General features: G+C 43.7%; 1 protein-coding gene across 1 annotated transcript in view; it reads right to left on the minus strand.

Annotated features, from left to right (window-relative positions):
• Positions 1-27,469, minus strand: part of MYH10 (myosin heavy chain 10) — a 2,709,460-nt gene that overhangs the window by 937,924 nt on the left and 1,744,067 nt on the right. Inside the window, exon 23 of the mRNA XM_044086713.1 lies at positions 23,237-23,374. Within this exon, the coding sequence (XP_043942648.1) occupies positions 23,237-23,374 (138 nt within the window). The remainder of the gene's footprint in view (positions 1-23,236; positions 23,375-27,469) is intronic.

The raw sequence follows: 27,469 nt of genomic DNA on the forward strand, positions 1-27,469 counted from the left end.
TTGAGTTTGTAACCTCTTTGGATGATGTTTAGAACCCATAGGTCCCTGATAATGAGGGTCCAGTTTTTGAGAAAAAGGAACAGTCTCCCCCCAACCTGGGGGAGAGTAAGGAAGAGGGGTGGGGGATGGGGGAAGGGAATCCCATGTAAGCCTCATGACTGCTCCCTGCTAGGTCCCTGGGGATGGGATCCCACAGGCTTATTGAGGTCTGTTTGTCACTGTCTAGGATGCTTGCCATCTGACTCCTTTCCCTTTGAGGTCTCATTTGCTTGCTTCGACCTGGGGGCTGGAAAGGACCAATGTTTGGTAGGGTAATTCTGGCTGAAACAAGAAGGTTGGACCCGACGGAAGTCTGACAGTTTGCAGGGACTTGGCTTTATCCTCTATTTTCTTAAGGACATTCTCAGCCTTAGGACCAAAAAGAAAGACTTTGTCTAAGGGGGCATCTAGGAGACTGGATTCGACATTCAGGAAGGGACTGCTCCCTCAGCCAGAAAAGTCTTCTAATGATGGATCATGTGGCTGTGGAAGCCTCCAAGGCATCATAGCCACAGTGCAGTGAGTGTTTAGCCACCTGAGAGCAACAGTTGAATAGATCCATTAATTCCTTTGACAGGGTCTTATTTTCAATCCCAATCAGTTTCTGTTTCATCTGGTTAAGAATAGTTTTTCTGGTACTTCACCATATGAAACTGGCAGTTCAAAGTCCTCATGACAATGGTGTAGACTATTTTCAAACCTGTCTAAGGCTCCATTTTCCTTGTGTGTTGGCAAAGGATTCTGGGAAGAGCTAGCCTTTGCACCCTTGGGGCCTTCAGTCACAACTTCATGATCTGCCACAGAGTTCTTAAAAAGGTGTTTGTGAGAATATAGAACCCTGCAAAAATGTAACAGGTTTTCTAGTGGCAGGGGGGAAGTGTCTAGCTGTAGAGAGAAATCCAGGAAGACATCTTCTACCACCTCTAAGATTGGGGGTATGGCAAGGGTTTTATGCTCAGGGAGACAGACATTCCCTAATCCTCTTCTTGGATTAAGGGTAGTCCTGAGCTTCCCATATTAAGTGTTTCCTCAGGGTATGCAATGCTTCCTCAAAGGAAATATCCTCTGGGGAGGGGGGCTGGGGGCTGAGGCAAGGTTCTTCTCAGAATCCCTACAGAAAAGCAACAAATGCATCCTTCAAAGATGGATTCATTATGATGAAAATCATCCTCCTAGTCAAGAGAGTCAGGAAACTCCTGTGGTGGGGTATCCCTCTTTCTTTTACCAGGGGATGCTTCAGGGGGACGGAAATCAAATCCTCAGCAAACCTCATTAGGTGTTGTTGGTAGGCCTGGGAGTGGGAGCTGGCAGTCCTAGAATAAGGTAAGGTGGGTGTAGCCTTATTTTTTTTGAGGTGCCTTAGGTTTAGCTGACCTCTGCACTAATACCCAGACAAACAGACTCCTGCAAGCTGTAGATCGAGGTAATCTTCTGACAACACGAACAGCCATCATCAGTTTTAGAGCAGTCCTCTGAAGTCGGGGCCTAAGAAGCCTTCCTCCACCCAACCAATGAGCTAAGTCCTTCAACTTGCAAGGAAGTAGAGGTACCCAGAGGCATATCAGACTCTGAATGGGTCTCAACAGAGGCCTGTGCCAACAACACAGAAGGGGGCTGCGAAGGTGGCTCACCTTCTTCAACAATCACAAGCATAGACGGACTTGCCCATGGCAAACGAGCACCCATCTGAACCCCAAAATTTATTTATTTGAGTTTGATGACCGACAAAGTCCACTGGGCCAAAAATAGCCTGTTTTCAGTGGAGGCCCGAGGAGGAAAAGCTCCACAATAATTGCAAGTTATATTTCACATGTTACAAAAGGACATAGTTCATATAGCTAATTAAACATTTACAGATCAGCTCCATGATAATTGCAATTGGCTTGTCACAATGTTGTAAAAATGAAAAGACATAATTCAATACAGAAATATCAACATTTACATAAAGTGAATATTTTCGTTGTAAACTTAATTGTAGATTTACATTTCAAAATATATAGTTACTAGCCATTAGTAGGTTAGGAAAATATTATGCATGGAAAGGGTAATAGTATAATTGAGATTGGAGAGCACAGTACAATAGATATTAGAGAGAAAATTAGTTTTTGGTAGGGGAGGGATTGTTTTGGGTGGGATGAAGTAATAGTAGAAGTAGTTGGATGAGTCACTGCAAGGTGGAATGGGGGGGTTAAAGTTAGAGCATGGTAAGTGCATTCCCATTTGGAAGAAAGATGACAGAGTAGCTGAGATTTGAAATTTGTATGGTTAGGTAGGTTGTGTAGGTGTGTGGGGAGAGTGTTCCACTGTTTAGCTAAGGAGTGGGACAGCAGTAAATGGCCAGGTCGTGCAGGTTTGTGGACCTAAAGGAGATTTTGTTTTTTGGATCCGAGTGAGCAGTTGGGAATGTAAGGTTTAAAGGAAGGAGCAAGAGCTGGGCAGCTGGTAAATTTAAAGATGAGCTTGTGGGCAATGGTGAGTTGTAGGTAACTGAGGTAGCTGGGTAGTTCAAGCCACTTGAGGGTGAGGAGGGAGTGGCAGTGGTGGGATGGGTTTTTTTTTGAATTGGTTGCAAATTTGGAGATCTTGTGGTAGCAGGATTCAAGTCTGGACTGAAGGCCAAGATGGAGATTGGTGAAGAGAGGATATCATACATAAGGGAAGGGAGTACGAAGGTGGATGCAAGAGTTTGACTGATAGAGGGGCTTAGAAAGTGGTTGTGCCTATAGAGGAGACCTAACTTTTGGTGGGTTTTCTTGATTGCGGAGCAGATGTGGGTGTCAAATTTTAGTTCATCAATAATGATGCCAAGAAGCTTAGTGTGGGGAACGATTTCAAGGAGGGTGTTGTTTTGGCTCTGTATGGTGAATGTGGATTTGTCAATGTAGTTTTTGGTAGGGGAAAAAACATTAGTTTGGTTTTATTTGCATTTAGTGCCAGATGGTTAGACTGCATCCAGGTTTCTGTTTTGGATAAGGCTAGATGGGTTTTTGCTAGGAACTCAGAGGGGGAGAAGGCTGAGCAGATGATTGCTAAGTCATCTGCATACGAGTCTGGGAAGGATTGGTGAAAGTTGTTACTGAATAGGTTGAAGAGAAGAGGGCCAAGAACAGAACCTTGTGGGACACCTGTCGGTGTGGGAAGGAAGGGGGAGATTGAAGTTTTCCATTGGACAGCTTGCTGGTGGTGGGACAAGTAGCTGGAAAACCAGGTGATGGTGGTGGGAGAGAGGTGAACGGTGGAGAGTTGGGATACAAGCAGGGTATGAAAAATGGTGTCAAAGGCCTTTGACAGATCTAGGAATAGTGTGGATATGAACTTGCAGGAGTCGCGTTTGAGGTTTATGGTTTCAAGAAAGGAAAGAAGGGCAGTCATGGCGCTGTGGCCATGGTGGAAACAGTGTTGGGTAGAGGAAGGGAGATTGTTTAGTGTTAGGTGTGCCATGAGATCTGCTTGTATTGTTTTCTCTAGTATTTTAGAAAGAGGGGGAAAAAATCTGAATCACTTTTCCTTTTTCCACACAGGGAGATCTACTTCAGCTTAACTTGCAGACAGCATGGTATGCGAATGCCCTGACGACTCACTGAAATGCTTAGCTAGAACCTCAACCCTACTCTTGATAGTTCTGCTATTAAACCGAGCACAAAACAGACACTTAAGAACTTTGTGCTCAGGGACCAAACAAGTCACACAAAAAGAAAGCAAGTCCCAGTGTGCTGTTTGCCACAGCAGAGACAGTTATTAACTTTCTCTGACAGTCAAAAAGCAAATGAAAAGTTCCCAATGGGATACCTGGCTTTAGACATCATCTTTGCCTGGTGCAGACTGACTAGCACTCTGCTTCAGGCTCTGACGGCGTGACAGAACTGAGGTCATGATGCCAGATGACTCCCTTCATACTGAAACATAGTGATGTTGGATATGGCATCCGCCAGCTACAAAAGGGGAGAAAATACTCTTTGATACTCTGGTTGGCCAAGGACTGGAACAGTGAAACATGAAGAACATCCTTAAATCAGCTCGATGAGCAGGTTCAAAAGATAACAGTCAAATTCTCCATCACAAAATTGAGATCCCAAGGAGGAGTTACCCATTTATGAGGTCGTCTCAGCTGGAAAAACTTCTTCCAGAAACTGTTTTACCACAGAGAAGAGGAGGATCCATGGGCAGGCATGTTAAAGTGGCTGCAGGATGAACCTTTAGAGAAATAAGACACGCCAGAGGAGGAAAATAACTCAAATATCTGAGTACCAGTGGTACAAAATCCTTGATGGGCCAATGGTTATTGGTTAGGCACCACAAAAAAAATCGCTTCCCCTTAGTATATGATTTTCTAGAAGCAGACTTTCTTGCCTTCTTTAGTAGCTGCTGCATATACTCATGAATTAAGTGCCCAAAAGTTCTCATAACTGAATCATCCAGTCAGTCAGCTGAAGTTGATTGAGAATGGGGTGTTATCAAATGCTCCCTGTCTTGTGTAAGTAGATCCAAGTCTGTAAGAAAGCTTGTGGCAACTGACCTTGGTTAATTTCAAAAGAAGGGAGAATCAATGCTGCCTGGGCCAAAAGGTAGTCACCACAATGACTTTTTGGTGAATCCTGAATGTTCATCACTACCTGGATATCAGCAGAAAGGGTGGGAACGAATAAACACCATTACCTTCCATGAGAATGAAAACATCTTTTTTCCAGGCTTGCTTCCAAGGAGGCCTGGAGCAAAAGTTTGAGTTGTCTACTTTGAAAGGTGACAGAAAGATCTATTTGTGGTCTTCCCCACCACTGGATCAAAGCCTCCCTTGTTTAATTTCCATTTGTGTGTGTGTCTGGGGGGTGTGCTGGCCCTGCTCTGTTTTTATGCCTCTATATTTTGCTCCAATGGAATGTAGGAAGCCTAGAGGGTTAAACAATGATTCAGAGCAACCTCCCACCACAGCCAGTCTGAACATTGGGTAAGACCTGATGCCCTCTGTTTATGCATCACATAACTGTGGTATTCTTTGCAATCACCTGCAGAGGTCCCAGGGCCCACAGTTTGAGATTCAATAGCATGGAATAGAGCTAAAATCTTAATGTTTATATGCTTTGGTCTGTCAGTTTTATTCCAAAGACCCTGCACATTTTACCAGATTTTATATATATATATATATATATATATATATATATATATATATATATATATATATATATATATATATAGAGAGAGAGAGAGAGAGAGAGAGTGATAGCATCCCAAGCAAAATCCTATGCATCTGTTGTAACAGATTGAGCAAGGGTCGGAAAACAGAAAGGCAGACCCTGATTTAGGGAAACTGTTCTCTCCACCAAAGTTGTTCACTCTTCATAAAACCTAAAACCGGAATTTGAAATTCCATATGCTGAGCATGCTGGTTCCACATACCTTTTAAAAAACATTGGAATTTTTCATGTGCAGCCTAACAAGGGAATCATGATAATCATGGTTGCCATGAACCCTAGAATCCTGATAGATATTCACTGGTTTAAAGTTTCAGACTGCTTGGAGAAACTCAGGAAAGCTTCCCAATACAAATCCACTTTCTCCTGGGTTAGGAATATCTTTTGCAGAAAAGAGTCTAGGAGATGATCTAGAAAAAAAATATATCCTGTGAGAATGAATTAAGAAGGATTTTTGAATGCTGATCACCTGGCTGAGTTCTGTACTACATGTAAGGGATTTCAGACACCAAGAAAAAACTCTGTAAAGATAGGCAAGTCATCCACATCAGGAAATATGTGAATACTCTAGCCTGCAATGAGCTATCGCTGGGGCTACACACTTTGTAAACACTGTTGAAGCTGTAGATAACCCAGAAAGGATAATAGAGAACTGATGAGACCCACACACAGTACATAACAGGAAACCTCTGAAGTCTGAGCCAATGACAATGAGATAAGCATCGCTCAAGTCTAGAGTTTAAAAAGCCATCATCAAACTTTGGCAATTTCACAAACAAGCTGAGTAAGAGCAGGTCGAGAACTGGTCTCCAAAAGATCTCTCTTAGGGACAAGAAACATTCTTGAGTAAAAATCTTTCTTCCATCTGATTTTGGGGCACTGCTTCTGTGGCCCTTCCCCCAGGAAAATATATGATTTAAAACCATAGGAAACAGTTCTGTGATTTGGCGGAACATGAGGAATATCCAGAAAATGAGGAAGGTAGGGTCTGCAACCCTCCTGAACTACCTTCAGTACCCACTTGTTTGAAACAATCTACTGGCAAAAGGAAATACTGAAAAACAGTTTCAGGGACATATTAGAAGAAGTGGCTGGGATGGGGCTGGGAGGTTGGGGGGTAAGAATGTTGGAATAGTCATTCTGAATTGGAGGTCTGTTCCTTTTTCTGAAAGGATCCTTGCTTTTTATTTGCTCCCTCCAAACACTTTTTCTTGAGAGTTCTGCTTGCCAAAAGCTTGATGGAATTGCTTATTTTGCTTTCTGAAAAAGGAACCAGGGGTTTAAGTACACTTAGGAAAAGATGGCTGAAAATTCTTAAACTCCTGAATCAATTTGTCTCTCATCACACTATTTTGAGTACCTCAGTAACAGAAGGACCGAACAAAACCTCATTAACCACAGGAGAATACTTCTGATTACTTACAGATGCAAAAAGTCTCATTATAATAGCAATAGCTGTAAACCCTGAACACAGTCTCAGTACAATCACACACACACATAAAAGGATGCTGAGACACTTAAGAGAAACAACAACATGATTCAAAAAGTGCCTGTTTTCTGAAGGCAAAGTGGCAGAAAAGCTCCTCAAACTGTCAACACAAGTCATTGTGTACTTCAACATACGAGTCTGGCGGTTCAAAATTCTGAAGGCTAATTTCTCCTCTGAAACCTGCCAAAGGGCTTTACCATCCTTATCAGAAAGAGAGGGACTGGCATTGTTCAACAACTTGCTAGCAGCTGGAGAAAAAACAGAAACAGCTACTGGTTCAGACTTGGAGACAAGAAAAAAAAACTTGTTAGTTCCTAAGTTGCTCTGCCATTTTTGGGACTAAGGATTAACTATCAGGTTTACTGCAGGCCAAGTCAAAAGCATCCTCCAAGGCTAGCAAGATAGGATAATAAGAGTACAGTGCGGTATATCCACTTACAACATATCTCCTTAAAGAGGGAACATCCATCTGTTCCCACTGAAATAAACTGTTCATTATGAACACAGTCTCGGCAAAGGAAAATTCCTCTACAGAAGAAACTTAAGAGTCACTCTCCTCAGAATTAAACATCAGGGACATGTGAAGAAAACACAGTTGAAGCCATGTCTCTAGCCTTATCAGAATCCTTTTGATAAAATATTCTCAAGAATACTGGAACTATGATTATTTACACTCAAATGTATCCACTATTTCGCAGGACTCAAAACTGCAATAAGCCCTTACCCAAAGTAGGTAATTCATGTTTATTAACTGAAAGCTTTCAGAAGAATTGTGCATTTTTTTCTAGGGGTATCCCTAAATGGAAATGAAGTGAAAGATGGAACTTTAACCTGGGAAATGGGTCTTTTACCTCAACCACTCTGGGAAGAAACTCCCAGAGAAATTCCTTAGATCAAAGAAAGTAGTTTGCTCATGCCAGAATGGTGACTGGAACAAGACACACATTATGTGGCTACCCCCCCCCCACACACACACACACACAAACGGTGGCAGTAGCATCACACCAGATGGTTCCAGGGAAACCAGGGAGCGACTTAAGGAACAAGATTTGGCCACTGCAGAATCACACAGCAAGCAAAGGCTCCTTAGTGTTTTTTTCTCGTAAGTCCAGAAGCGGGAACTGTAGGGCTGGTAAGGGAATACATGCTCCTTCCAAGAAAGAAGTCTATTACCCAAGTAAGGGAAGCTGGAAGGGGACACTTGGAAGTTAAGTATTCACTCAAGTTCACAAACACAACACACACTTGCCCTTCCCCCACAAAAGTCCCAATAATCACTAAAGTAAACGAATAAATGGTACACTTTTGCCCCTGTGTGATGAGAGGTTTCCTTTAGACACTACATACATCCAAATGCCAGCCTATTTAGAAAGACCAGATATGATTTTTAGACAAAAGCAAATATAAATAAAATCTTATGTGGAGCAGTTCCCCAAAGGGGACTTTTCTGCAAGCAAAAACCAACAGTCAACCATGTGAAAAGCAGGAGGAGAGCTCTCGAGGATAGCAAGAAACTATTGAGCGTTTCTTGATGCCCAGGCTGCTGTTTTCTCCCTTTGGAGCTTATGCCACAGCAGGTTTATTGCATGTGTAGATGGAAACCTATATAGCTTTAGGCAACTGCAACAGTGACACTGCTGAACATCTGCAGCAATACAGCTTACCTTGGGACACATGGTTGTTCGAAATTTTGCTCTGTTTTTGCCACTGCAGAATTCTATGTCAGGCTAGCCACCTGTCGGTGTAAACCTTGGCTCTAGATTATGGTCACTGTTGAAGTGACACCCTGACCCAATGTACAAAAAATGGAAAAAAAAAGGGTTGTGGATGGATGAACTTGTGAAAATAAATGCTGTATCATTGCGGACGTGCACATAATCAGATGACAGAATTCTTACTTTACTAATGTCATTACAAATCCATATTTGTGGTACCTTGTGAAAAGAACTGAATACTGCTGACTTGAGAGAGACTGCTAACTTTTAGTATGTTGTTCTGATTGTAAACTTGTGGAGATTTTCTTCCCAGACCTCCACTGGAAAAGCAGCTTACAACCCAGTTGGACTTTCCCAGTAAACAAATGCAAATACAATACATATGTTTGTATTCAGCTGTCAGTACAGCACTGGGATTTGCTGGCTTTAGAAAGACAGTAGAAGTGCTGCTTTACCTTTGGTGGAAAAAACATCAAACAGACCCAGACTCCTCTGCATTTGTGGAAAAAAACCAATGAACATTTGACTAGTCTGAATTCTTGTTACACCTTCAGTTTGCACAAATATGAAAACCAAGGAGCATCCATCTGACTAGTCTGAATTCTCGTTACACCTTCAATTTGCATGAATACATTCTAAAAATAACTCAGCTGCACTGACCACAACTCTGACCTGTGATATAAAACAATAAGTATCCTGTTTTCTTGCTTTTTTTTACTAGTTACTGCTTATTCTTACAATTGATTGCAGTTTTTATTGCCTGCTGCCAGCTTTTTATTGCCTGCTGCCTATTTTTTTTTTTGCTGTATTTTATTGCTATAAACTAATCTGCACTGTTCTACTGCCTTACTGGGCCTTTTAAATCACTTTTGTTACTGCCTCACTTTTTGTAAAGCTTTTTTAGCTAATTTCACTGTGTGAAAGGTATTAATGGGATATTTTCTCCTTTTGTTAAGCATCTGTTTGCTGTTCTGTTTTTCTTGCCAAGGAGTGTATCATATAACGGATTTGTTTGCAGTTAAAAACATTCTCTAGAGTCTCCTTGCTCCCATTTCTGTTTAAAACTTTCATTTAGTGTCTGTTTTCCTGCTGGGATAAACATTTCTGTACTTTCTTAGGTTCATAGGTAGGTACTAGGGCTATCGGCCCTGGGGCCTATACAAGCCCAGCAAAAAAGGTACCCTGGCTTTTGCCACCCAAGAAAATTATTTTCCTGTGCCACTGTCGAGCAGAGTCACAGAGGTGATCCCCGGGGTGAATTTCCTATTTCCCATCCAATCATCAAGATTTTTCTTGAAGAGTGCTAATGAGGAGCTTTGTTTGATATAGATAGGTAGTTTATTCCAGAGTAAGGGAAAGTCTCTGGGATAGGAATCTATCCCTCTGGCATGTTCTGTTTATTGTGGTGACAAGGTTTAGGTCCCTACAGCGTGTAGCTCGGAGGGATTGGGATTTCTTTAAGTGGAGCATGTCCAACAGCTCTGGGTTTGACATAGCTTTGTATGTTAGGCAGAGATCACCTCTGAGGAGGCGATATGCGACGGAGTAAAGCTGGAATTTTTTGACACGGTCTGCGTAGGGCATCTGTTTGAGGTTGGTAACCCTCTTTGTGAGGTATTTCTACGGCCTTTCCAGTTGTTGTAGATGTCTTGTGAGGTACATACCAAAAGGGGCATTGTACTCTATAATGGGTCTAATGAGTGATGAGCAGAGGGGGAACAATGACCTCTTTTTTTCTGGATGAGAAACCTTTTGTGATTAGGTGTGCCACGTAGAAGGATTTCCTGACTACTGTGGCAATGTGATTATCAAAGGAGAGACTATTGACCACCTGTGTCCTAAGGTCTCATCACACTTTCGGTGTTAAGTATACTACCACCTATGTTGTAGTTCATGGGTACAGAGTTTTTACCAAAGGGGATGACAATGCACTTTTTGGCATTGAGCTTGAGGCCATGGCTTTGACACCAGGCATCTGTCTCAGTGAGGCCCTTTTGTAGGATGTCCACATCATTAGGAGTTTCGATTATGGCTCCTAGTTTGGAGTCATCTGCGAACTTAGTTAGCCAAAGACCTTCTGTGTTAGCCAGTACTTCAGAGAAGTAGATACCAAACAGGAGAGGACCCAGGACTGAACCCTATGGTACTCCACTTGTCACTGGTCTGAAGTCGGATTTGGAGTCTGCTACTTTCACAGTGTGGGTTCTGTCAGTGAGCCAGTTGGCAACCCAACTTGTGACATAGTGATTTATACCTAGTTTAGTGAGTTTATCTATAATTCCAGAGTGGGGGATGGTGTCGAAAGCCTTGGCAAGATCTAGATAGGCTGTGTGAACCACCTTACCCTTTGTCTACGGCTTTGGTGACTGCTTCAAAGAAGTCTATCAGGTTTAGGAGACATGATCTGCCTTTTACAAACCCGAACTGGGTGGGGTCCAGAGTTTGGAGATTACCAGTGTCTTTGTTTTATAAGTTCCATGATGATGCATTCCATGGTCTTGCAGACCATGCTAGTCAGGCTAATGGGGCGGTAGTTCCCGGAGTCTGTGGTGGCTCCCCCCCTTGAGGAGTGGGATAACCGTTGCTGTGCGCCATTCAGCAGGTACAAAGCCTGAGGTGAGGCTATGGTTGAACATGGTACTTAGGTGGGGTGCCAGTTCGTTCTGTAGTTTGTGTAGAACGCAGCCTGGGATGCTGTCTGGAACCATGGATGCTGTGTTTTTGGCTTTGGAGAGTGTGGTTTTTATCTGTGCAGCCGTGATTACAGGAACTTTGCATTCTTCCAGTATAACGATGGGCTCTTTAAGGGCTGAGAGGGGGGTAAAGTTAGCACTGAACCTATCTGCCAGGATGTTGGCAATTCCAGTTGTGTCTGTATATTTAGTGCCATTGTGCTGTAACTCAGAGCAGATATGAGTGTTGCCATTGAGATTCCTGACATAGCTATAGAATGCTTTGCGGCTGTCTTTAGAATCAGTGGCGATTTTGTTTTCATAACTAGCTTTGGGGGATTTTATCAGGGATCGCAGCTTCTTACTGAGGCTGACCAGGGAGCTCCTCCACTCGTGGGATTTTACTCTCTTTTGCAACAGTTTCTTCCTACTGTTGTACAGTTTGTTTATGGCAGGGGACCACCAGATTGGCTTCCATTTTTTGGAGGATAGCGTCTTGGTTCTGTTTGGGATAGCACGATCCATGCACTCATGTAAGTGCTTATAAAGTGCAATTGTGTAGGATTCAGCAGTTGTAACTGTATTGTCCATCTGCATGGGTGTCATGAAGTTCACAACTTCTGTCTCAAGAAATATGAAGTTGGCTCTGGAGAAATTTTTTACTATGGTTTCCTTAATGAGGGTGGGGGCAGGATGTGGATATCTAGGGTAATTAGCTTATGGTCAGATCGGACCAATGAGGCATTGACTTCAGGTGTGGAACATCGGTCACTCATGTTGGTAATGACTAGATCTAGGATATTGTTGCCCCTGGTGGGGGTGTGGATAAGTTGATCCAGGGCATTGGAGTTTATGAATTCCAGAAAGCATTGAGCGAAGGAGTTGGTACATGAGTAGTTTTTCCAGTTAATGGTGGGGTAGTTGAAATCGTCCATTATTAGGGTGTTTGGTTGAACCCTAATATTTTCCAGTACATCAAGAAAAGAGGAGTGGGAATCCTGGGGCATGGTGGGTGATCTGTGGCAAGCTACAATTTGGATTGCAGTTTTGCCCAGAGTTTGTTGCACTTGGATAACCTCGGCTGCATTATGCTGAGCAACTAGCCTGGAGGTGTGGATATCCTTAATGAATATGGACACACCTCCACCTTTGGTGTTCCGGTCCAGGTTACATGGCAGAAAAGTGTGGTATGAGTTATAGCCTGGTACTGCAGGGGTGCTCTCTGGAGCCTTGAACCAGGTCTCAGTCACTGCACAGATATCAATGTTCTCCATTTTAAGGAGTGGCGCGAGTGAGTGCATTTTGAAATTTAGACTTCTAGCATTGAGTAGCATCACCGTCAGTTTTTGCTTGCCTGTTCCTGTTACGGTGGTGAATTTGTCATTTGAACCTTGCCTAAAAAAGGCACTATAGGGGGCGGCAAGAACCTTATCCAGTATCCGGAATCTCAGGGGTGACAGGTGCAGGCCATCTCTGGCAAAGCATCGTGGTCTGTCGACCATGCCATCCTAGGCAGATACTGGATCCCTTTAGAATGGCACCAGAAGCTTAGCCAATTGTTGAAGTCAATCATTTTGTCCTTGTACTGCAGCATCATTCTGGGTGATGGCAGTATGCTACTCAGGGCTAGGGTCATACCTGCCTGGGCTACAAGATCAGAGAGTGCTCTTCCATGTCTCTTTTCATGTAGTCTAGGGAGGTACGTCTCAGGTCGTTCACACCAACATGGACAATGACAGTCATATTTGTACCTATTGTGGAGTGACCTGAGTGCATGGGTTATGTGGCGGATCCTGGCACCCGACAGGCAGCTGACGGTAACCTTCTCCTTGTTTAGCCTGGTGAGTGGGACATCAGTGTGCCTGACTATAGAGTCACCTATGACTAGTGTGTTGGGTACGCTGTTTTGCCTTATTGGCTGTGGTTGAGTGGCACACAGTCTGCGGGCTGTCTCTCATTTGGGTTGTGTTGGGGGGTGGAAGTTGCTTGCATTTCTGCTTTGGAGGTCTCTGTTGCTTGAGCAGATTATTAAGAGCCTCCACGAATGTTTTTGTGTTTCTGTGTGTGGATTTTGGTGGTGTAGATTTAGTGAGACTGTGATGAGTGTGGTGTGGTGCAAGTGTTTACCTTCTCCTCTTGACTGTCAAGTTCAGTCTTGATTGGGGAGAGCTTTACTTCCAGTTTGGCTAGATAAGTGCATCTCTCACAGGTTGTAGTGTTGGGTGGTAGGAGGGGAGGGTGGTAGGAGGGGAGGGATGTCTGTGTACATTAGGCAATTTCTACATTGCCCCAAGATGCCCAGATTCATCAGATAGACAGGAGAGAACACTGGGAGCTGACCCTTGGACATGCCTGAATAAAAAACTATTTTCCTCTAGATAAGTGAGGAAAGTGAGTACAAGAGCTGTTTTTCTCTAAGCAAGTGAGAAAAGTAAGTACCAATACTGTTTTCCTCTAGGTAATGAGGAAGGTTGAGTGCTGTAGTAATTAGTAGGTTATTTAGTGCTTACAAGTTCTGAACAAGTGCTGATCATGAATAAGCAAATTCAAGTGCTAAAACTAAGAATCTGTATCTGGACTACACTAGTTACAGGAAAGGGGGAAAGAAGTGCAAATGTGGGCTTTTAAATAAGAAAGTTGAGAGAGATGGAAAAACTGCCCAAATGGCCAATAACTACAATTTCTGGGCCAGAACCACTCCTTATGTAGTAGATAGGTTACCTAGTGCTTACCACTCCCCACTGATAAGCTAGAAGGCTTCCCTCCAACACAGAAAGCTTGGGGGGGGGGGGGGTTCAGAAGCTTACATACAGTCCTGGATACAGCAAATCTGAATCTGGACCACACTAGTTACAGGAAAGGTATTACATATATATATATATATATATATATATCTACAGAAAAGTAGCTAAAACAGCAGTCAAAACAATTCAAATGCAGTGCAAGCTAGCACATTTGAGTATGTAGCAATGTTAGACCAAACAGTTTAAAAAATGCAATTAAATTAAAAATGACTAAAAAGTGCAGGAGTCTATTAGGTAGAATGAGGTAAAGAGATGGGACTGGGAGGAGTGTCCCAGATCAAATCTACAGTGGGGACGGGCAACTGCAAAAGCCTCCAAATTTAAACACAGGAATAGGGAGGATGGGTATGGAAAAACTTTCTGCCTAAAATAGTGTAGCTACTAGCTGTTGCATAGTTCCTCACATTCCCTCCCTATTGTTGTCTTGTTCATAAACTTGGTGGCTTTGCAGTTGCCCGCCCCTACTATAAATTTGATCTGGGACACTCCTCCCAGTCCAGTCTCATTAGCTCATTCCACTCAATATAGAAAGAACATTTGGGAAGGCCAACCCCCATAGTTTGTTTACCTTGAATTATCCTCCATTTCTCCTTTCTCCCTTCCTATTAAAAATAAAAAATTCCACTGCTTTACAGTACTTGTGTTTCCTCCTCCTACTCATTACTTCATCATGCTTTTTCAGCTACTTGTTCTCTAAAGTGTTCAACTGCATCTTTTCTGCTGCATTTATTACTGCTTGCTTTTAGCCTATCTAAATTGTGTTATTCTAAGCCTCTTAGTTTTGGTCTAAGCACTTGGGCTTTAGGCCTACCCCTTAGCTTTCCCTGGCCTCTCTCCCTCCCTCAGATTCTGACAAATATGGATGGATAATTTCCTATGGTTTCTCCCACCAGCCTGGTTGATATGGGCATCCTGAGACAGTGTGGCAACTGCCTCATGTACATGGACAAGCATCTGGTATTTCCACCTAGGAACACAATTTGTGAGAGATGCAATTACATAAAGAACCTAGAGTCTATGCTCTCTCCCTCACAAGCGAGTATATCCGACACTGAGAAGGTTATCAACACAATCACTACACCTCAACCACCACCCTTAAAGACACAACACACACCCACATACGTGGAGGTTCTCAACGAAAACACACAAACAAAGGAGACCTCAGAGGCAAAAATACATGCGAAGTCCACAACCCTCCACACTACATACCACGCATAGTCCACACACCTGTATTTTGCAACCACAAAGGCCCAACTATAAACCCAACATATTAGTGATAGGAGACTCCATTGTGAAAGACACAGATGTGCTTCTCACCAGGCTTGATAAGGAGAAAGTCACAGTTAGTTGTCTGTCAGGTGCCAGAATCTGCCATATCATACACACACTCAAGTCTCTCAATAACAGACAATGTTATGACTGTCATAGTCCATGTTGGGGTGAACAACCTGAGACGTACCTCCCTGGACTATATGAAGACAGACATGATTGAGCTCGCTGAATGTGTGTCCCAGGCAGGTATGTCCCTAGCCTTATGCAGCATTCTACTATCACCCAGAATGATGCTTCAATACAAACACAAAATGACTGACTAACAATTGGCTTAGTTTCTGGTGTCTTTCAAGGGGGATCCAGTACCTGACAGCCTGGGAAGATATGATCGAAAGACCACAATGCTTTGCTACAGATGGCCTGCATCTGTCTCACTTGGGCTTCAGGCTTCTGGCAAAGGATCTTGCCCCCCCCCTCCCCCATAGTGCTTTTTTTAGGAAATGTCCTGAGGTCATAAACATTTCAACAAAATAAACATTAAAGGTCATGCTGCTAAATGCTAGGAGTCTAAACATGAAACTGCACTCATTACAAGCATTCTTAACCCTGTGCAGTCGCAGAAGCCTGGTTCAAAGTTGTAGAGAGCACCCCAGCCTTACCTGGTTACTCATCCTATCATACATTCAGACCCTAAACTTAGGGCAGCAAAGCCAAAGGAGGAGGTGTTTCAATGTATAAAAGACACACACACACCTCCAGGCTGGTCAAACAGTATAACACACAGGAGACACTCCAGGTGCAGTTAACCACTGACAAGACCCCTATTCAAATTATAGCTAGCTACAGGTCCACAAATTTGACTCAGGATGCCCACTCCACCTATATGGACCTCTTTGAATCTATTAAGATTCAATGCTTTACCCTGATCCTGGACGACTTTAACTATGCAAACAGACTGGAAAAACTACTAATGGCAGAATGCAAATGCTCAAAGATTCCTTGATTTTATCAATGCAAATGCCTTGGAGCAGCTAGTCAATGCCCCCACATGAGTTGATAATATGTTGGACTTGGTTTTAACCAACATTAGTAACCACTGCAGCACCCCTACACTAACATCCTCCCTGGTAAGATCTGACAATAAAGCGGTCACTTTCGAAGTCAGCATCTCCCCTGACCCCCCCCCCCTCTAGCTAGGGTCAAACAAAAAAGCTTCTCCAAAGCTACTAACAACCTTCTGAGGGATGGTATAAACAGCTTCATAGCCTCCTCCAGACTGCACACTTATGCAACCAGCTTATTGTACATTTTTTATTTTTTATATTTTTCCCCTAACATATCTGTTTTGTTTTTTCAATTGAATTGTACAGGTTATAGATCACATTAAAGGAGGGAAATGTTTTGAAATTAATTTATTGTGGTCTCATTTTTTACATCACAAAAACCTGGCATTTTAACAGGGGTGTGTACACTTTTTACATCCACTTTATATACAGCGGGAAAAAGAAGTTATGTTCTTACCATAACGTTCCATGTGAATTGTTCATCTCGCCTTTGTTCTTACGCATGGGTTCGGAGCCGATCCTCGGCTCCGAGACGGCCACTTCTACAGCTCTGCATCTTGAGAAAGCTCAAGGCACAGTCCTATCCCATAATCCCCTAGTGCTAATCCTCAGATCTAGTTTGCTAACACCAGAAGATAACAATGCGCCCTAGGCGCTAGCAGTAAATTAAAAATAAGGGGCAGCAATGCCCTAAATACCTAGGTACTGAGAAGTGTACCCTGACAACAGAAGAAGCCAGACACTGAAAGGAAGGTGTTGAAGACAAGCTGAACTGGAATCCAAATCATCCCGTTCTCTGAAAAAAAACCATAGGCCGGGGGATGGAGGGTGGGTAGTAAGAACAAAGGCGAGATGAACAATTCACATGGAACGTTATGGTAAGAACATAACTTCTTTATGTGAAATTGTTCAATCTCGCCGTTTGTTCTTTCGCATGGGTAGCGTCCCTAGCTCCTTTACCCTGGGTGGCTCATGGGAGAACGTTCCTGAGGACCGTGGAACCAAAGGAGGCCCTATCTTTGGAGTTTTTTTCCAACTTATAATGGAGAATGAAGGTATGAGGCTTCGCCCAGGTTGCTGCCGCACAAATAGTAACCAACGGCAAACAGGCTGCATGGGCTAGAGATGTGGCCATCGCCCTGGTAGAATGAGCCTTGGGTTGAAAAGGTAATTGCTGTTTCGTCTGCGAATACATAAGTTTAATACAATCTGTGAGCCATTTAGACAAGGTAACTTTCGTAACCACCATACCTTTTCTTTGGTCAGCAATGGATATAAATAGCTGGTCTGATTTTCTGTCATCTTTCGTCCTTTGCAAATAAAACCTGAGTTGTCTGTGAACGTCTAATTTATGCAGCATATATTCCAACTTGTTAGTGTGATTTTTGAAAAAGGTGGGAATTTCGATGGATTGGTTAATATTTGAAAGTGAACAAACTTTTGGGAGAAAAGACGGATTGGTGCGTAATGTCACTCTATCCGAGTGGAAGATCAAGTAGGGAGGTCGAACAGATAGCTCGTGTAATTCCGAAATTCTACGAGCGGAGGTGATAGCCACCAAGAATAAGGTTTTCCATGACACGAACTTAAGAGAGGCTGTGGAGGCTGGTTCAAAGGGAGGTAACATCAACTGGGAAAAAATTAGGTTAAGATTCCAAGGAGCAACTGGGTTACGAATGGTAGGACGGAGGTGGAAAGTGCCTTTCATAAATGCCTTGCATAGTCTGTGGGACATGATGGAAGAATTTCTTTCACCCACATGAAAGTTCGATATGGCTGCCAGTTGGACTAATTGTGGACGATGATGCTCCTTCCTCAAAGATCTTAGACAGAAACTCCAAAATTTTGTGCACCGGTGCTTCTGTTGGATCTAATCCTTGTTGTAATGCCCAATAAGAAAAACGTTTCCACTTGCTCCGGTAAGTCTTTGTAGTGGATGGTTTGAGAGAGGAAACAATTATGCGTTTAACCGCAGGGGACAAAAGGCTTGACCTGGCTAGGATGGGAAGCGGAGCAGCCAAGCTGTCAATTTCAGGGTCTGCAGGGATGGATGAGGGGCTCCTGACGCATGGGTCAAAAGGTCTGGAACTGGGTCCAGAATCCATGGCTCCTCGATTTGATGGGCCTGAAGAAAGGGGAACCAGATCTGTCGAGGCCAGAATGGGGCTATTAGAATTATGGTCCTTTCCAGACGTTTGGCTTTCTGTAGAAACCTGGGGATTAACGGAATGGGTGGTAAAGCATAAAGGAGACCCGGGGGCCAATCGTGAACCAGTGAATCTCTGGGGACTCTCCCTGGTGGAGGGAGAAGGGCAAAGTAGCTTCTGCATTTGGCATTCATCGGCGATACAAAAAGGTCGCAGCAAGGCTGGCTCCACTTGCGGAATATCGCTTCCGCCACTTGAGATTTCAGAGACCACTCGTGGGGTAACAGGATGGCTCTGCTCAACCTGTCCGCAATTACGTTGGACGTCCCGGGAATGTGCGTTGCTATCAGAAAGCGTCCGGTGGAGACAGCCCATTGCCAGATCCTGAGGGCCTCTCTGCATAGTGGATAAGATCTTGTTCCTCCCTGTTTATTGATGTACCAGACCACTGACATGTTGTCTGTCTGGACTGCCACTGTTCCTTGAGGTAAGACGCTGTGAAAGTGTTGCAACGCTAGAAACACCGCTCTTAGCTCTAGGACATTGATGTGCAGTTTGCATTCTGTTCTGGACCACTGACTTTGGACCATCTTTCCCTGGAATAAACCCCCCCACCCGATCAGGGAAGCGTCCGTGGTTATTGTCGCTACCGGAGTTGGTAGGGTAAAAGGCCGACCCTGTGTCAAGTCTTGAGATAGCATCCACCATCGCAGATCCTGCTTGTAGCAGGATGTGATCAGAATTTCATGTGACAACGGCAGGTGCTGATAGGACCATTGGGCGAACAGTAACCATTGAAGGATCCTCATGTGCATTCTTCCTAGAGGGACTGCAACAAGTGCGGCCGACATTAATCCCAGGGCTTTCAAAACCTGTTCTGCTGTTGCTTTTGTCTTTTGAAGGAGTACTGCAATCTGCTCCCTTAGTTTTGAAACCCTTCTGGTGGGAGCCTGACCCTGACCAAAGTAGTGTCCAGTTCTGCCCCTATAAATGAGATACACTGTGATGGCGATAAGGTAGATTTTTCGAAATTGATTGTAATGCCAAAACGGGAACAAAGACTGATTGTGTAATCTCTTGCTTGGAGAAGATGATACTCGGTGGTGGCGGAGAGGAGCCAGTCGTCTAGATACGGAAACACCCGGAATCCTTATTGTCTCAAGTGAGACACTACTACTGCCATACACTTGGTGAACACCCTGGGGGCTGAGGTGAGGCCAAACGGCAGAGCTCGAAACCGAAAGTGACTGGCTCCCAGCCGGAAGCGCAGGAATCTCCTGGACGGTCTGGCCATCTTTATGTGGTAGTACGCGTCCTTGAGATCTATAGAGCACATCCAGTCTCCTTCCTGCAGAAAAGGAAGGATTGACTGTAGCGTGACCATCCAAAACTTCTCCTTCACTACGAAGGCGTTTAATTTGCTGAGATCCAGAACTGGTCTCCAGTCCCTTGTCTTCTTTGGAACTAAAAAGAACCTTGAGTAAGTTCCGGATCCTATTTGGTCTGCCAGGGCTGCTTGGATGGCTCTTTTTCTGAGCAGCTTCTGGATCTCTAAGACTGCCTGATTCCGCAGATTGGGTGGAACGTCTGGGAATCTTTTGGTGGTAGGAGGAACGTTTATGAATTTTATGTCGTAACCTCTGGTAATTATACTTTGTACCCACGAATCTGAAGTTAAATTTCGCCAGGCCAGTGGGTACAAAGTTAAGCGTCCCCCGACTGCCTCCAGAGCAGGACAGTCGGGCCTCCTCTCAGGAGTGCTGGAAGGGCTTGCCAGAGAAAGTATCTCTGCTGCCCTGGTTTTGCGGACCCCCTCTGCTGTTTGGTCGACGTCTTCCATTCCTACCCCCTCCTCTGCCTCTGGAAGGGGCATTATCACTCTGTGTGGACTGAAAGGAACCCTGTGTCTTACGGAACTACATCTTTCCGCCTCTTTGCCCTTTGGGGTATGGTCTGGAAGGGACGGAAAAACAGACTCCTACAGCAGATAGGGTCTTCCCTTCTTGCTCACATCTAGTACGGGTCTCCTTTTCTTTGGGGCCAAAAAGAGAGGCACCATCAAACGGGACATTAGTAAAGGAAGACTTGAAGGATTCCGCAAAGGAGCACAGCCGCAGCCAGGATTGTCTCCTAAGTGCAATCGCTGAAGCTGCCGCTCTACTCGCACCTTCGGCCGCATACGAAATTAGCCTCATGGAGGAGTTGACTACAGAGTTAAGGGTATTAAGTTGTGCTGTCACTTTCTCGGTAACCGCAGCATCTGTACGACCCTGGAGAGTATCTCCGAGTTTCTTGAGGAGATCTCTCTGTAAACGCATAAAATGCGTCAAGTAGTTCAGCGATCGCATGGAAAAAGTCGCAGAACTGAAAATGCGCTTCCCATATCTGTCCATCGTCCTAGAATCCTTATTAGGAGGATGGACAGCGGAAGAGGACTCTGACATGTCCTCCTTAGTGGCTGCCGCCACCACCATAGTATCCACTGGAACACCCTTGGTAAGAAAACTCTTGTCCTGGGGGGCTGTTATAAACTTATTCGGTCTGCGAGGAACTGGTTCCACCGTGTCAGGTGTCTCCCAAGCCCTACGAGCTATCAAGTACATAAGTTCGTCAAAGGGAGGGGTCACCCAGGAGGTAGAAGGTAGAGCCCCGAATGCCTTCAGCAATACTGATTCATCCACTGAAGGGTTAAGTGGCTGCCAATCTCCCCTCTGTTTTAGGATCTCCAGGATGTCCGCAAAGGAGACATCCTCCGAGGGGGACCGTGGGGACCCTTCTGCTTCATCTAAATCTGTATCTGATGTAAGAGATTCCTGTGGGGAATCTATGTGCCTCCTCTTGCACAGTCTTTTCCTTGGTACTTCTTCATATGGGGCTTCTGGAGAAGCGTCCGAGGAACCGGGAGCACCCTCTGGGGGCAGCTGAGGCACTGGGTCTCGACGCTTTGTAGGAGCCGAGGATACAGAAGTCGAACGTGGGCCCTTAGGGGGAGGAGAAGAAGAATCCGATGAGGTATGTGTCTGCTTCGACAAGACCTTCCTCATGGCGTCGAAGGCACCGGTACCCGGATCCGAGGACCTCCCTGGTTCCGAGAAACCAGGAACAATCCCCGAGATCGGGAGTCCGGGCTCCGACCCAGAGGACGGTGCCGAACTAATCTGAGCCGAGGCTCCTAGGGGGAGAGTCAGTACCGAAAGCTCGGTTCGACTGTCCGCCCCGGAACCCAGGAACGATAGTCGGCTCCGGGACCCCTCGATCCGTTCCGAGGGCGTCGAGGTCAACGGTACCGAAAGCACAGCTGTAGGCTTCGGTATCGAGGGTTCTACCCTCATCGGAACTTCGACTCTCGGCTCCGAAGACTCGACAGGTCTCGGAGGAGGAGCAGTAGATGACCCAGGGAGGGCTTCAAGTTTCGAAACCAGCTGGGACGAAACTTCGATCAATTTGGAAAGGGCCGAGTTCTCCATTAACTTCTGTATCACTCGATCCACATCCGAATCAGATAAGGGTCTCGAAGAGTGGGTCGAAGGGGCCGAAGTCGTCACCGAGTGAAGAATCGATAGCGGCAGAACCTCCGAGACCGGCTCCAAGACCGGAGTCTCGATCAAAGATATACATTCGACAGCCAACTCCGAAGTCTGTGGAGCCGGTGTCCGAATCTTAATGGAGGTGCTCGGAGCCGAAGACTTTGGCTCCGACACTCTCGAAGACTTGGACCCCTTCGAAGACTTGGATACCAATTCAGCCTTGTCAAGGGCCTCCTGAAACTCTGGTTTTAACAAACCCCTGTCTACTAACTTCCCGCACCTCTCCATCATGACCCTCCCACTAAAGGAATGACAAACAGAACAGTCCTCCTGTAAGTAGAGAGGGCCAAGACAGTAGACGCAGGAAGAGTGGTTATCCGTGATGGACATTTTTTGTCCGCATTGACATTTCTTGAAACCTGATTTTTGTTTTTCAGACATGTTGAAATACCCCAAAAGACATATATATATATAAACACCTAAATACTTAAGTATATAGATAACACACACACAAAAAAGTCTTTCCTAAAGAAAAAAAACACCTGTTGACCCAGACAGGATAATAGGCCTAAAAATTGCCTTTAGCGAAAACTTTATAAAAAATAATAATAATAATAATAATCCCACTACAACTACACTAGTAAAAGACTAATATTTTCCTATGAACTATCTGTACTAAATTAAAGGTAAGCTAGACAGAACTTCAAAAAACTGAAAAAACTTTACTGGCCCGAGCTTCTGCGATGCATCTGCTGTCGCGGCAAACTAGATCTGAGGATTAGCACTAGGGGATTATGGGATAGGACTGTGCCTCGAGCTTTCTCAAGATGCAGAGCTGTAGAAGTGGCCGTCTCGGAGCTGAGGATCGGCTCCGAACCCATGCGTAAGAACAAACGGCGAGATTGAACAATTTCACATCAGTGGTTATTCAAGTGAGGGGGCCAAGACAGTAACAGAAAAGTTCCTCAGAGGCATTCCACTTACTCATTTACCATACAAAGTTCAATGGTATTTTTGAAAGAAGTGGAGCAAGGTGTGGGCATCTGCATAGGGGCTAGCAGTAACATTTGGGTGAAACAGACCACTGGGATTCTTCCTTCAATGTCTTAAGTATATAATTTGTGGCCAAAGAAAGACATACTTAATGTTAAGAAATGTCAGTTGCATTTATCCAACTCCAGAGCACTCATGTATACTTATGACATATACTTCTTTATTACATCACAATACAAAGTTTTATTTTTGTTTTTGTGTGCAAGTGTTGTTTACAAAAGACATATCACACAAGAATAACAAAAGTAATAGTTTTAGGAATTACCTTTAAAAACTTAGAATTCTGGTCCTCTAGTAGCAAAATGTCTTCCTCCATCTTTTTTATCTTTGCTTCTGCTGTAACTTTCTCCAGCTGGAGTTTCTGCCTTGCTGCTTCTTCCTCATCAAGTTGCTCTTCTAGATCCTATCAGAGAACACAAGTAAATCATATCATGATATGTCACAAGAGGAAGTAATACACAAGATGTTGAAGATCAGTTGGGGTTTCCAGTACTGATCGTAACTGCTCTATGAACATGCAAAATGCTCAACCCATTAAGAAAGACTTCTGTGAAGTACACTTAGCAGGATATCACTAAGCAATAAACCCTCACCAAGATATTTCTGAGCAATAAACCCTTTCTTTAGTAACAACTATGAACAGGCAATGTATCAGTTAGAATGGCAGCTATTCTAGCCAGATTTTTCCCAAGCTACAAGACATTACTCCCTGCATGGGGAGGAACCCTTGGCTTTCACAATGTATCAGGATTGTTTATGGTATTCATAAGGATTCTGAGCTTATAAAGAGGCAGCATGCCTGGAGTTTTTTTTTTTTTTTTGGTTAATCTCCAGCCATAACAAGGTACAAGTATAAAATTGCTGCTATGGTAGATGATGGGCATATCTACAAGCAGACCTAAACTCCTGATACAAGGGTCTGACAGAAATACTCCTATGGTCTTAAAAGGACTATAAGGATGACTTAAGTAACCTCACCAACAACCTGCAACCTAAGCCATATACAAAAACAGGTTTGAACTTGTAGTATTCAACAAATTACCATGAGAAGGACCGATTACTACCAAAAGGACCTACTGCATGAAACTATTCCATTATAAATACCATACACAACTGTTTGAACATATCTGATATAGGTCACTGCTGTAAATAAGTATGGGTAAACTACATTATGTGCCCTAAAAAGAACCCTAAGACAAGCTATACATGACCAATGAGGCAAAGCTAGTACAGGCTCCTAGAATGACAGTCCAGTTTGCAATGTTTGGGGAAGGAGGACTATGATCCTTGTAGATGCTTCACAAAAAAATTCTGAAAAGAAACATTTTTTAAAAATGCTGAAGGACAAGCTCCCTGGCACACTGGGGCTTGAACTAACCCAGGAGTACCCTCCCATCTTTGTCACAACAGAAAACAATACACATGAACTACTTCAGTAGGTCTTCGGAAACTGACATATCTTGCCTTCCTTTCCATCCAACAAAGGCACAATTAACTGGGCTGTTCTCCTTTAGGCTTTTGTCATTTCCATGCTACTTACTGGGATACGAGTTTACATGTTAGGAAAAGTCTTGTTTCCTAGCTCAGAGGACTACAGAAGTTAACTAAATGCTCTGCCTAAGGGCCAACACTGACAATGTCTTAGGAATGAAGGATGCAGCTCTGACAGAAAAGACCATTATCATATAGTGGTGTTAAGTAAAGGAAGACCGGACTGAGGCAGACCTGGGCAGTATCCGATGGTCATAAAACAATAAATACAATTTATTTCATTTCACAAAGTAAGGTTTCCCAGTTGTAACCTTCCTGACCTCCTAAAAAATCTTTCATACTTTGCCTGGGAAAAAGCCTCAATATGTATCTCAATTTTAAGTCTGAAGCACTTCAGGTATGGGTGCGAAGGGTCCATCCTTATAGGGATGACAGTCTGTAAGGGGTTGGGAGGACATCTGCACTAGCTGTAATAAGTTATCTTAGCCAAAATGTCTATTAAAATGACGTCTGCCATCTCTTTACTTGCTTTTAGATGAACTGATGGAATTAGGGGGAAGGAAAGGCACACAGAAGCACCTGATTCACCACAATAAAATGGCATTAAGTGCTCATGCCACATGGCTACTTAGACCAAAAACTGTAGTAACTGAAGGTGAAGTAAACAGATGCATCAGCAAACAGCTGCATCTCCAGGACACACCTACTTACTGACCACTGATAAGGGTACAGAGAACAATCAAAACCAAACGGGTGAAACAGATAATATATAAAGCACAACTAAGGCTGGCAGGCTAACTGTGCAGTCATATTTAGAATGATAAAAGAATAAATCAAGTTGGCATGTAAACTGTACACAGTCACATTTAGATGCAGCACATAAATTCAGTGGTAGTTACTTTCAATAGAGCTGCTATGTAGCAGACTGCAAAGAAGAAATTTGGAGAAAGTTAAAAATCAACCAGAAAAAGGTCTGTCTGGGAAGAACCTTGCAGTTCAACAAAAAGCAGATGAAGTTTCAGCTTTAGTACTGGAGACTGCTTCCAGTAATTCAGAAGAAAAAAAAGTAAATCAAATGGACCTAAAGGTAAACAAAATGAGAACCAGGTAGAATATATACTGTCAGATGACAAGAGTCTGGGGAAAATAGTAGAAACTTTAACTATTCAGAGGAGCTGATAAAACTACAGAAATATGATACTGAAACGAAAGAAACTGAATATCAAGCTTCTCAAGAAGACATGTTTCAAAAATATTAAGAGAATGCTAGGAAAACCAAACAGTTTTTGCTATGTCACAGAAACTGTAATGAATGTACTGCATTCATTTTATTAAAGTACAAATAAGCAACTAAACTGATTGGCATTCCACAGCATGATTTATTAATTGACAGTGCATATTATGTGTGTGTGTGTCAAATCTGGGCATTAGAAAGCAGCCAATACCTATATTAAGAATGCAATCATACCAGCAGAAAGACCTGCTCCTGATAAAAATGCGGTAGTAAGGAAAAGTATTAAAAACTGTGGACATCAGTGTACTTAATTACTTTCTGTACACCAGGAAAAAGAGAAGCATTGATAGAAGAAGCATAGATAGGAGAACACAGATCACAGAATGTGTACGAAATCAGAGCTAGCCACAAAGGTGTAAAAATTGTCTGTAGGTGATTTGGCCACGTTGGATAAAGATGCCAGAAATGGGCATGGGCACTTGTCAGTGATTAGATGGTTGAGGACAGACCTACTCCAACCTACACCAGGAACCCATAATAACTTTTGGAGGTGTTTATATGCCACTATTAGCCAGTGTGTGCCAGCATATAGCCCAGCAACCCTGTGCCAATAAGCTAACCATCCAGTGTACAGTTGCCGAGCTTTGGCTATCTTAGATTGCTCTGCTGAGTGAAAGCTAGACACAAAACAAACCAATGTACCAAACATGAACTTAGGATTGCTACACTCAATATAGGTTCACTGGCAGGACAGAGCTTAGAAGTGGATAACATGATGGCAAGGAGAAAGATGGACATCCTCTGTATCCAGGGGCCAAGATGAAAGGGCAGTGCAGTAGAGTCACTTGGCTTGAGAATCTACTGCTCAGGACAATGACATACTAGAAATGGTGTGGGAATTGTAAGGGAAAAAGCTTCAGGAAAACAGTCAGGGATGTTAGCAGAATTAGTGACAGATGGATGACAATCAGACTCCAGTGTAAGGATAGGACAGTATTCATAAATTCAGCCTATGCCCCACTGCAGGATTGTGACAGCAAAAAAGAGTGCATTCATGCAACAGTTACAGGACCTAATAGATAAAGCAGAACAGCATGAGTTGGTGTTGATATTGGGTAACCTGAATGCACATACTGAGGTATTCAGAGCAGTAAGGACAGTCTCAGTCCACATGGGTGGGGCAGCAGGAATAAGAGAGGTCATTACAGACTTCTGTCTTGCAAATGGCTTGATGGTGACCAACAAATGGTTCAGCAAGTGGTGTCACAATCACATATAAAACAGTGACCAAAATGCAACTCTGGTAGACTTTTTCCTTGCAAGGAAAAGACACCAGGGCAGGACCATCGATTGTAAAGTCATCCCTAGTGAAACAGCCTGCAGCATAAACCACTGGTTGACAATCAGCTGGTAGCAGTGGTCAGAGAAGGCTCTAAGATCAACAGACACTAGGCTGAAGACCTGAAAGCTGACTAGACAAAGTACAACAGTTCAAGAAGTACTCAGGGCTCTAGCACCTCAGGAAGAGGAGGAAAAAAATGGAGTTGAAGAAGAAATGCAGCTCCTCAGAAGAGCATCTGAGTGGACCCTAGAACAGATATGTGGCCCCGCCAGGTATGGAAATAAGCTGCATAAGGAAAGTTGGTGATGGAATACAGAAGTCCAGGAAGTCATTGTAAGGAGTGCAGGAAAAAATGGGAGATAGAAAGGAAGGACAAGGTAAAGAAGGAACTTTGGCTGGCTAACAGAGCTGAGAAAGTTGCGAGAGAGAAG

Source organism: Protopterus annectens, chromosome 10.part0 (genome assembly GCF_019279795.1).
Source record: "Protopterus annectens isolate FY-2018-M chromosome 10.part0, PAN1.0, whole genome shotgun sequence".
Taxonomy (NCBI): domain Eukaryota; kingdom Metazoa; phylum Chordata; order Ceratodontiformes; family Protopteridae; genus Protopterus; species Protopterus annectens.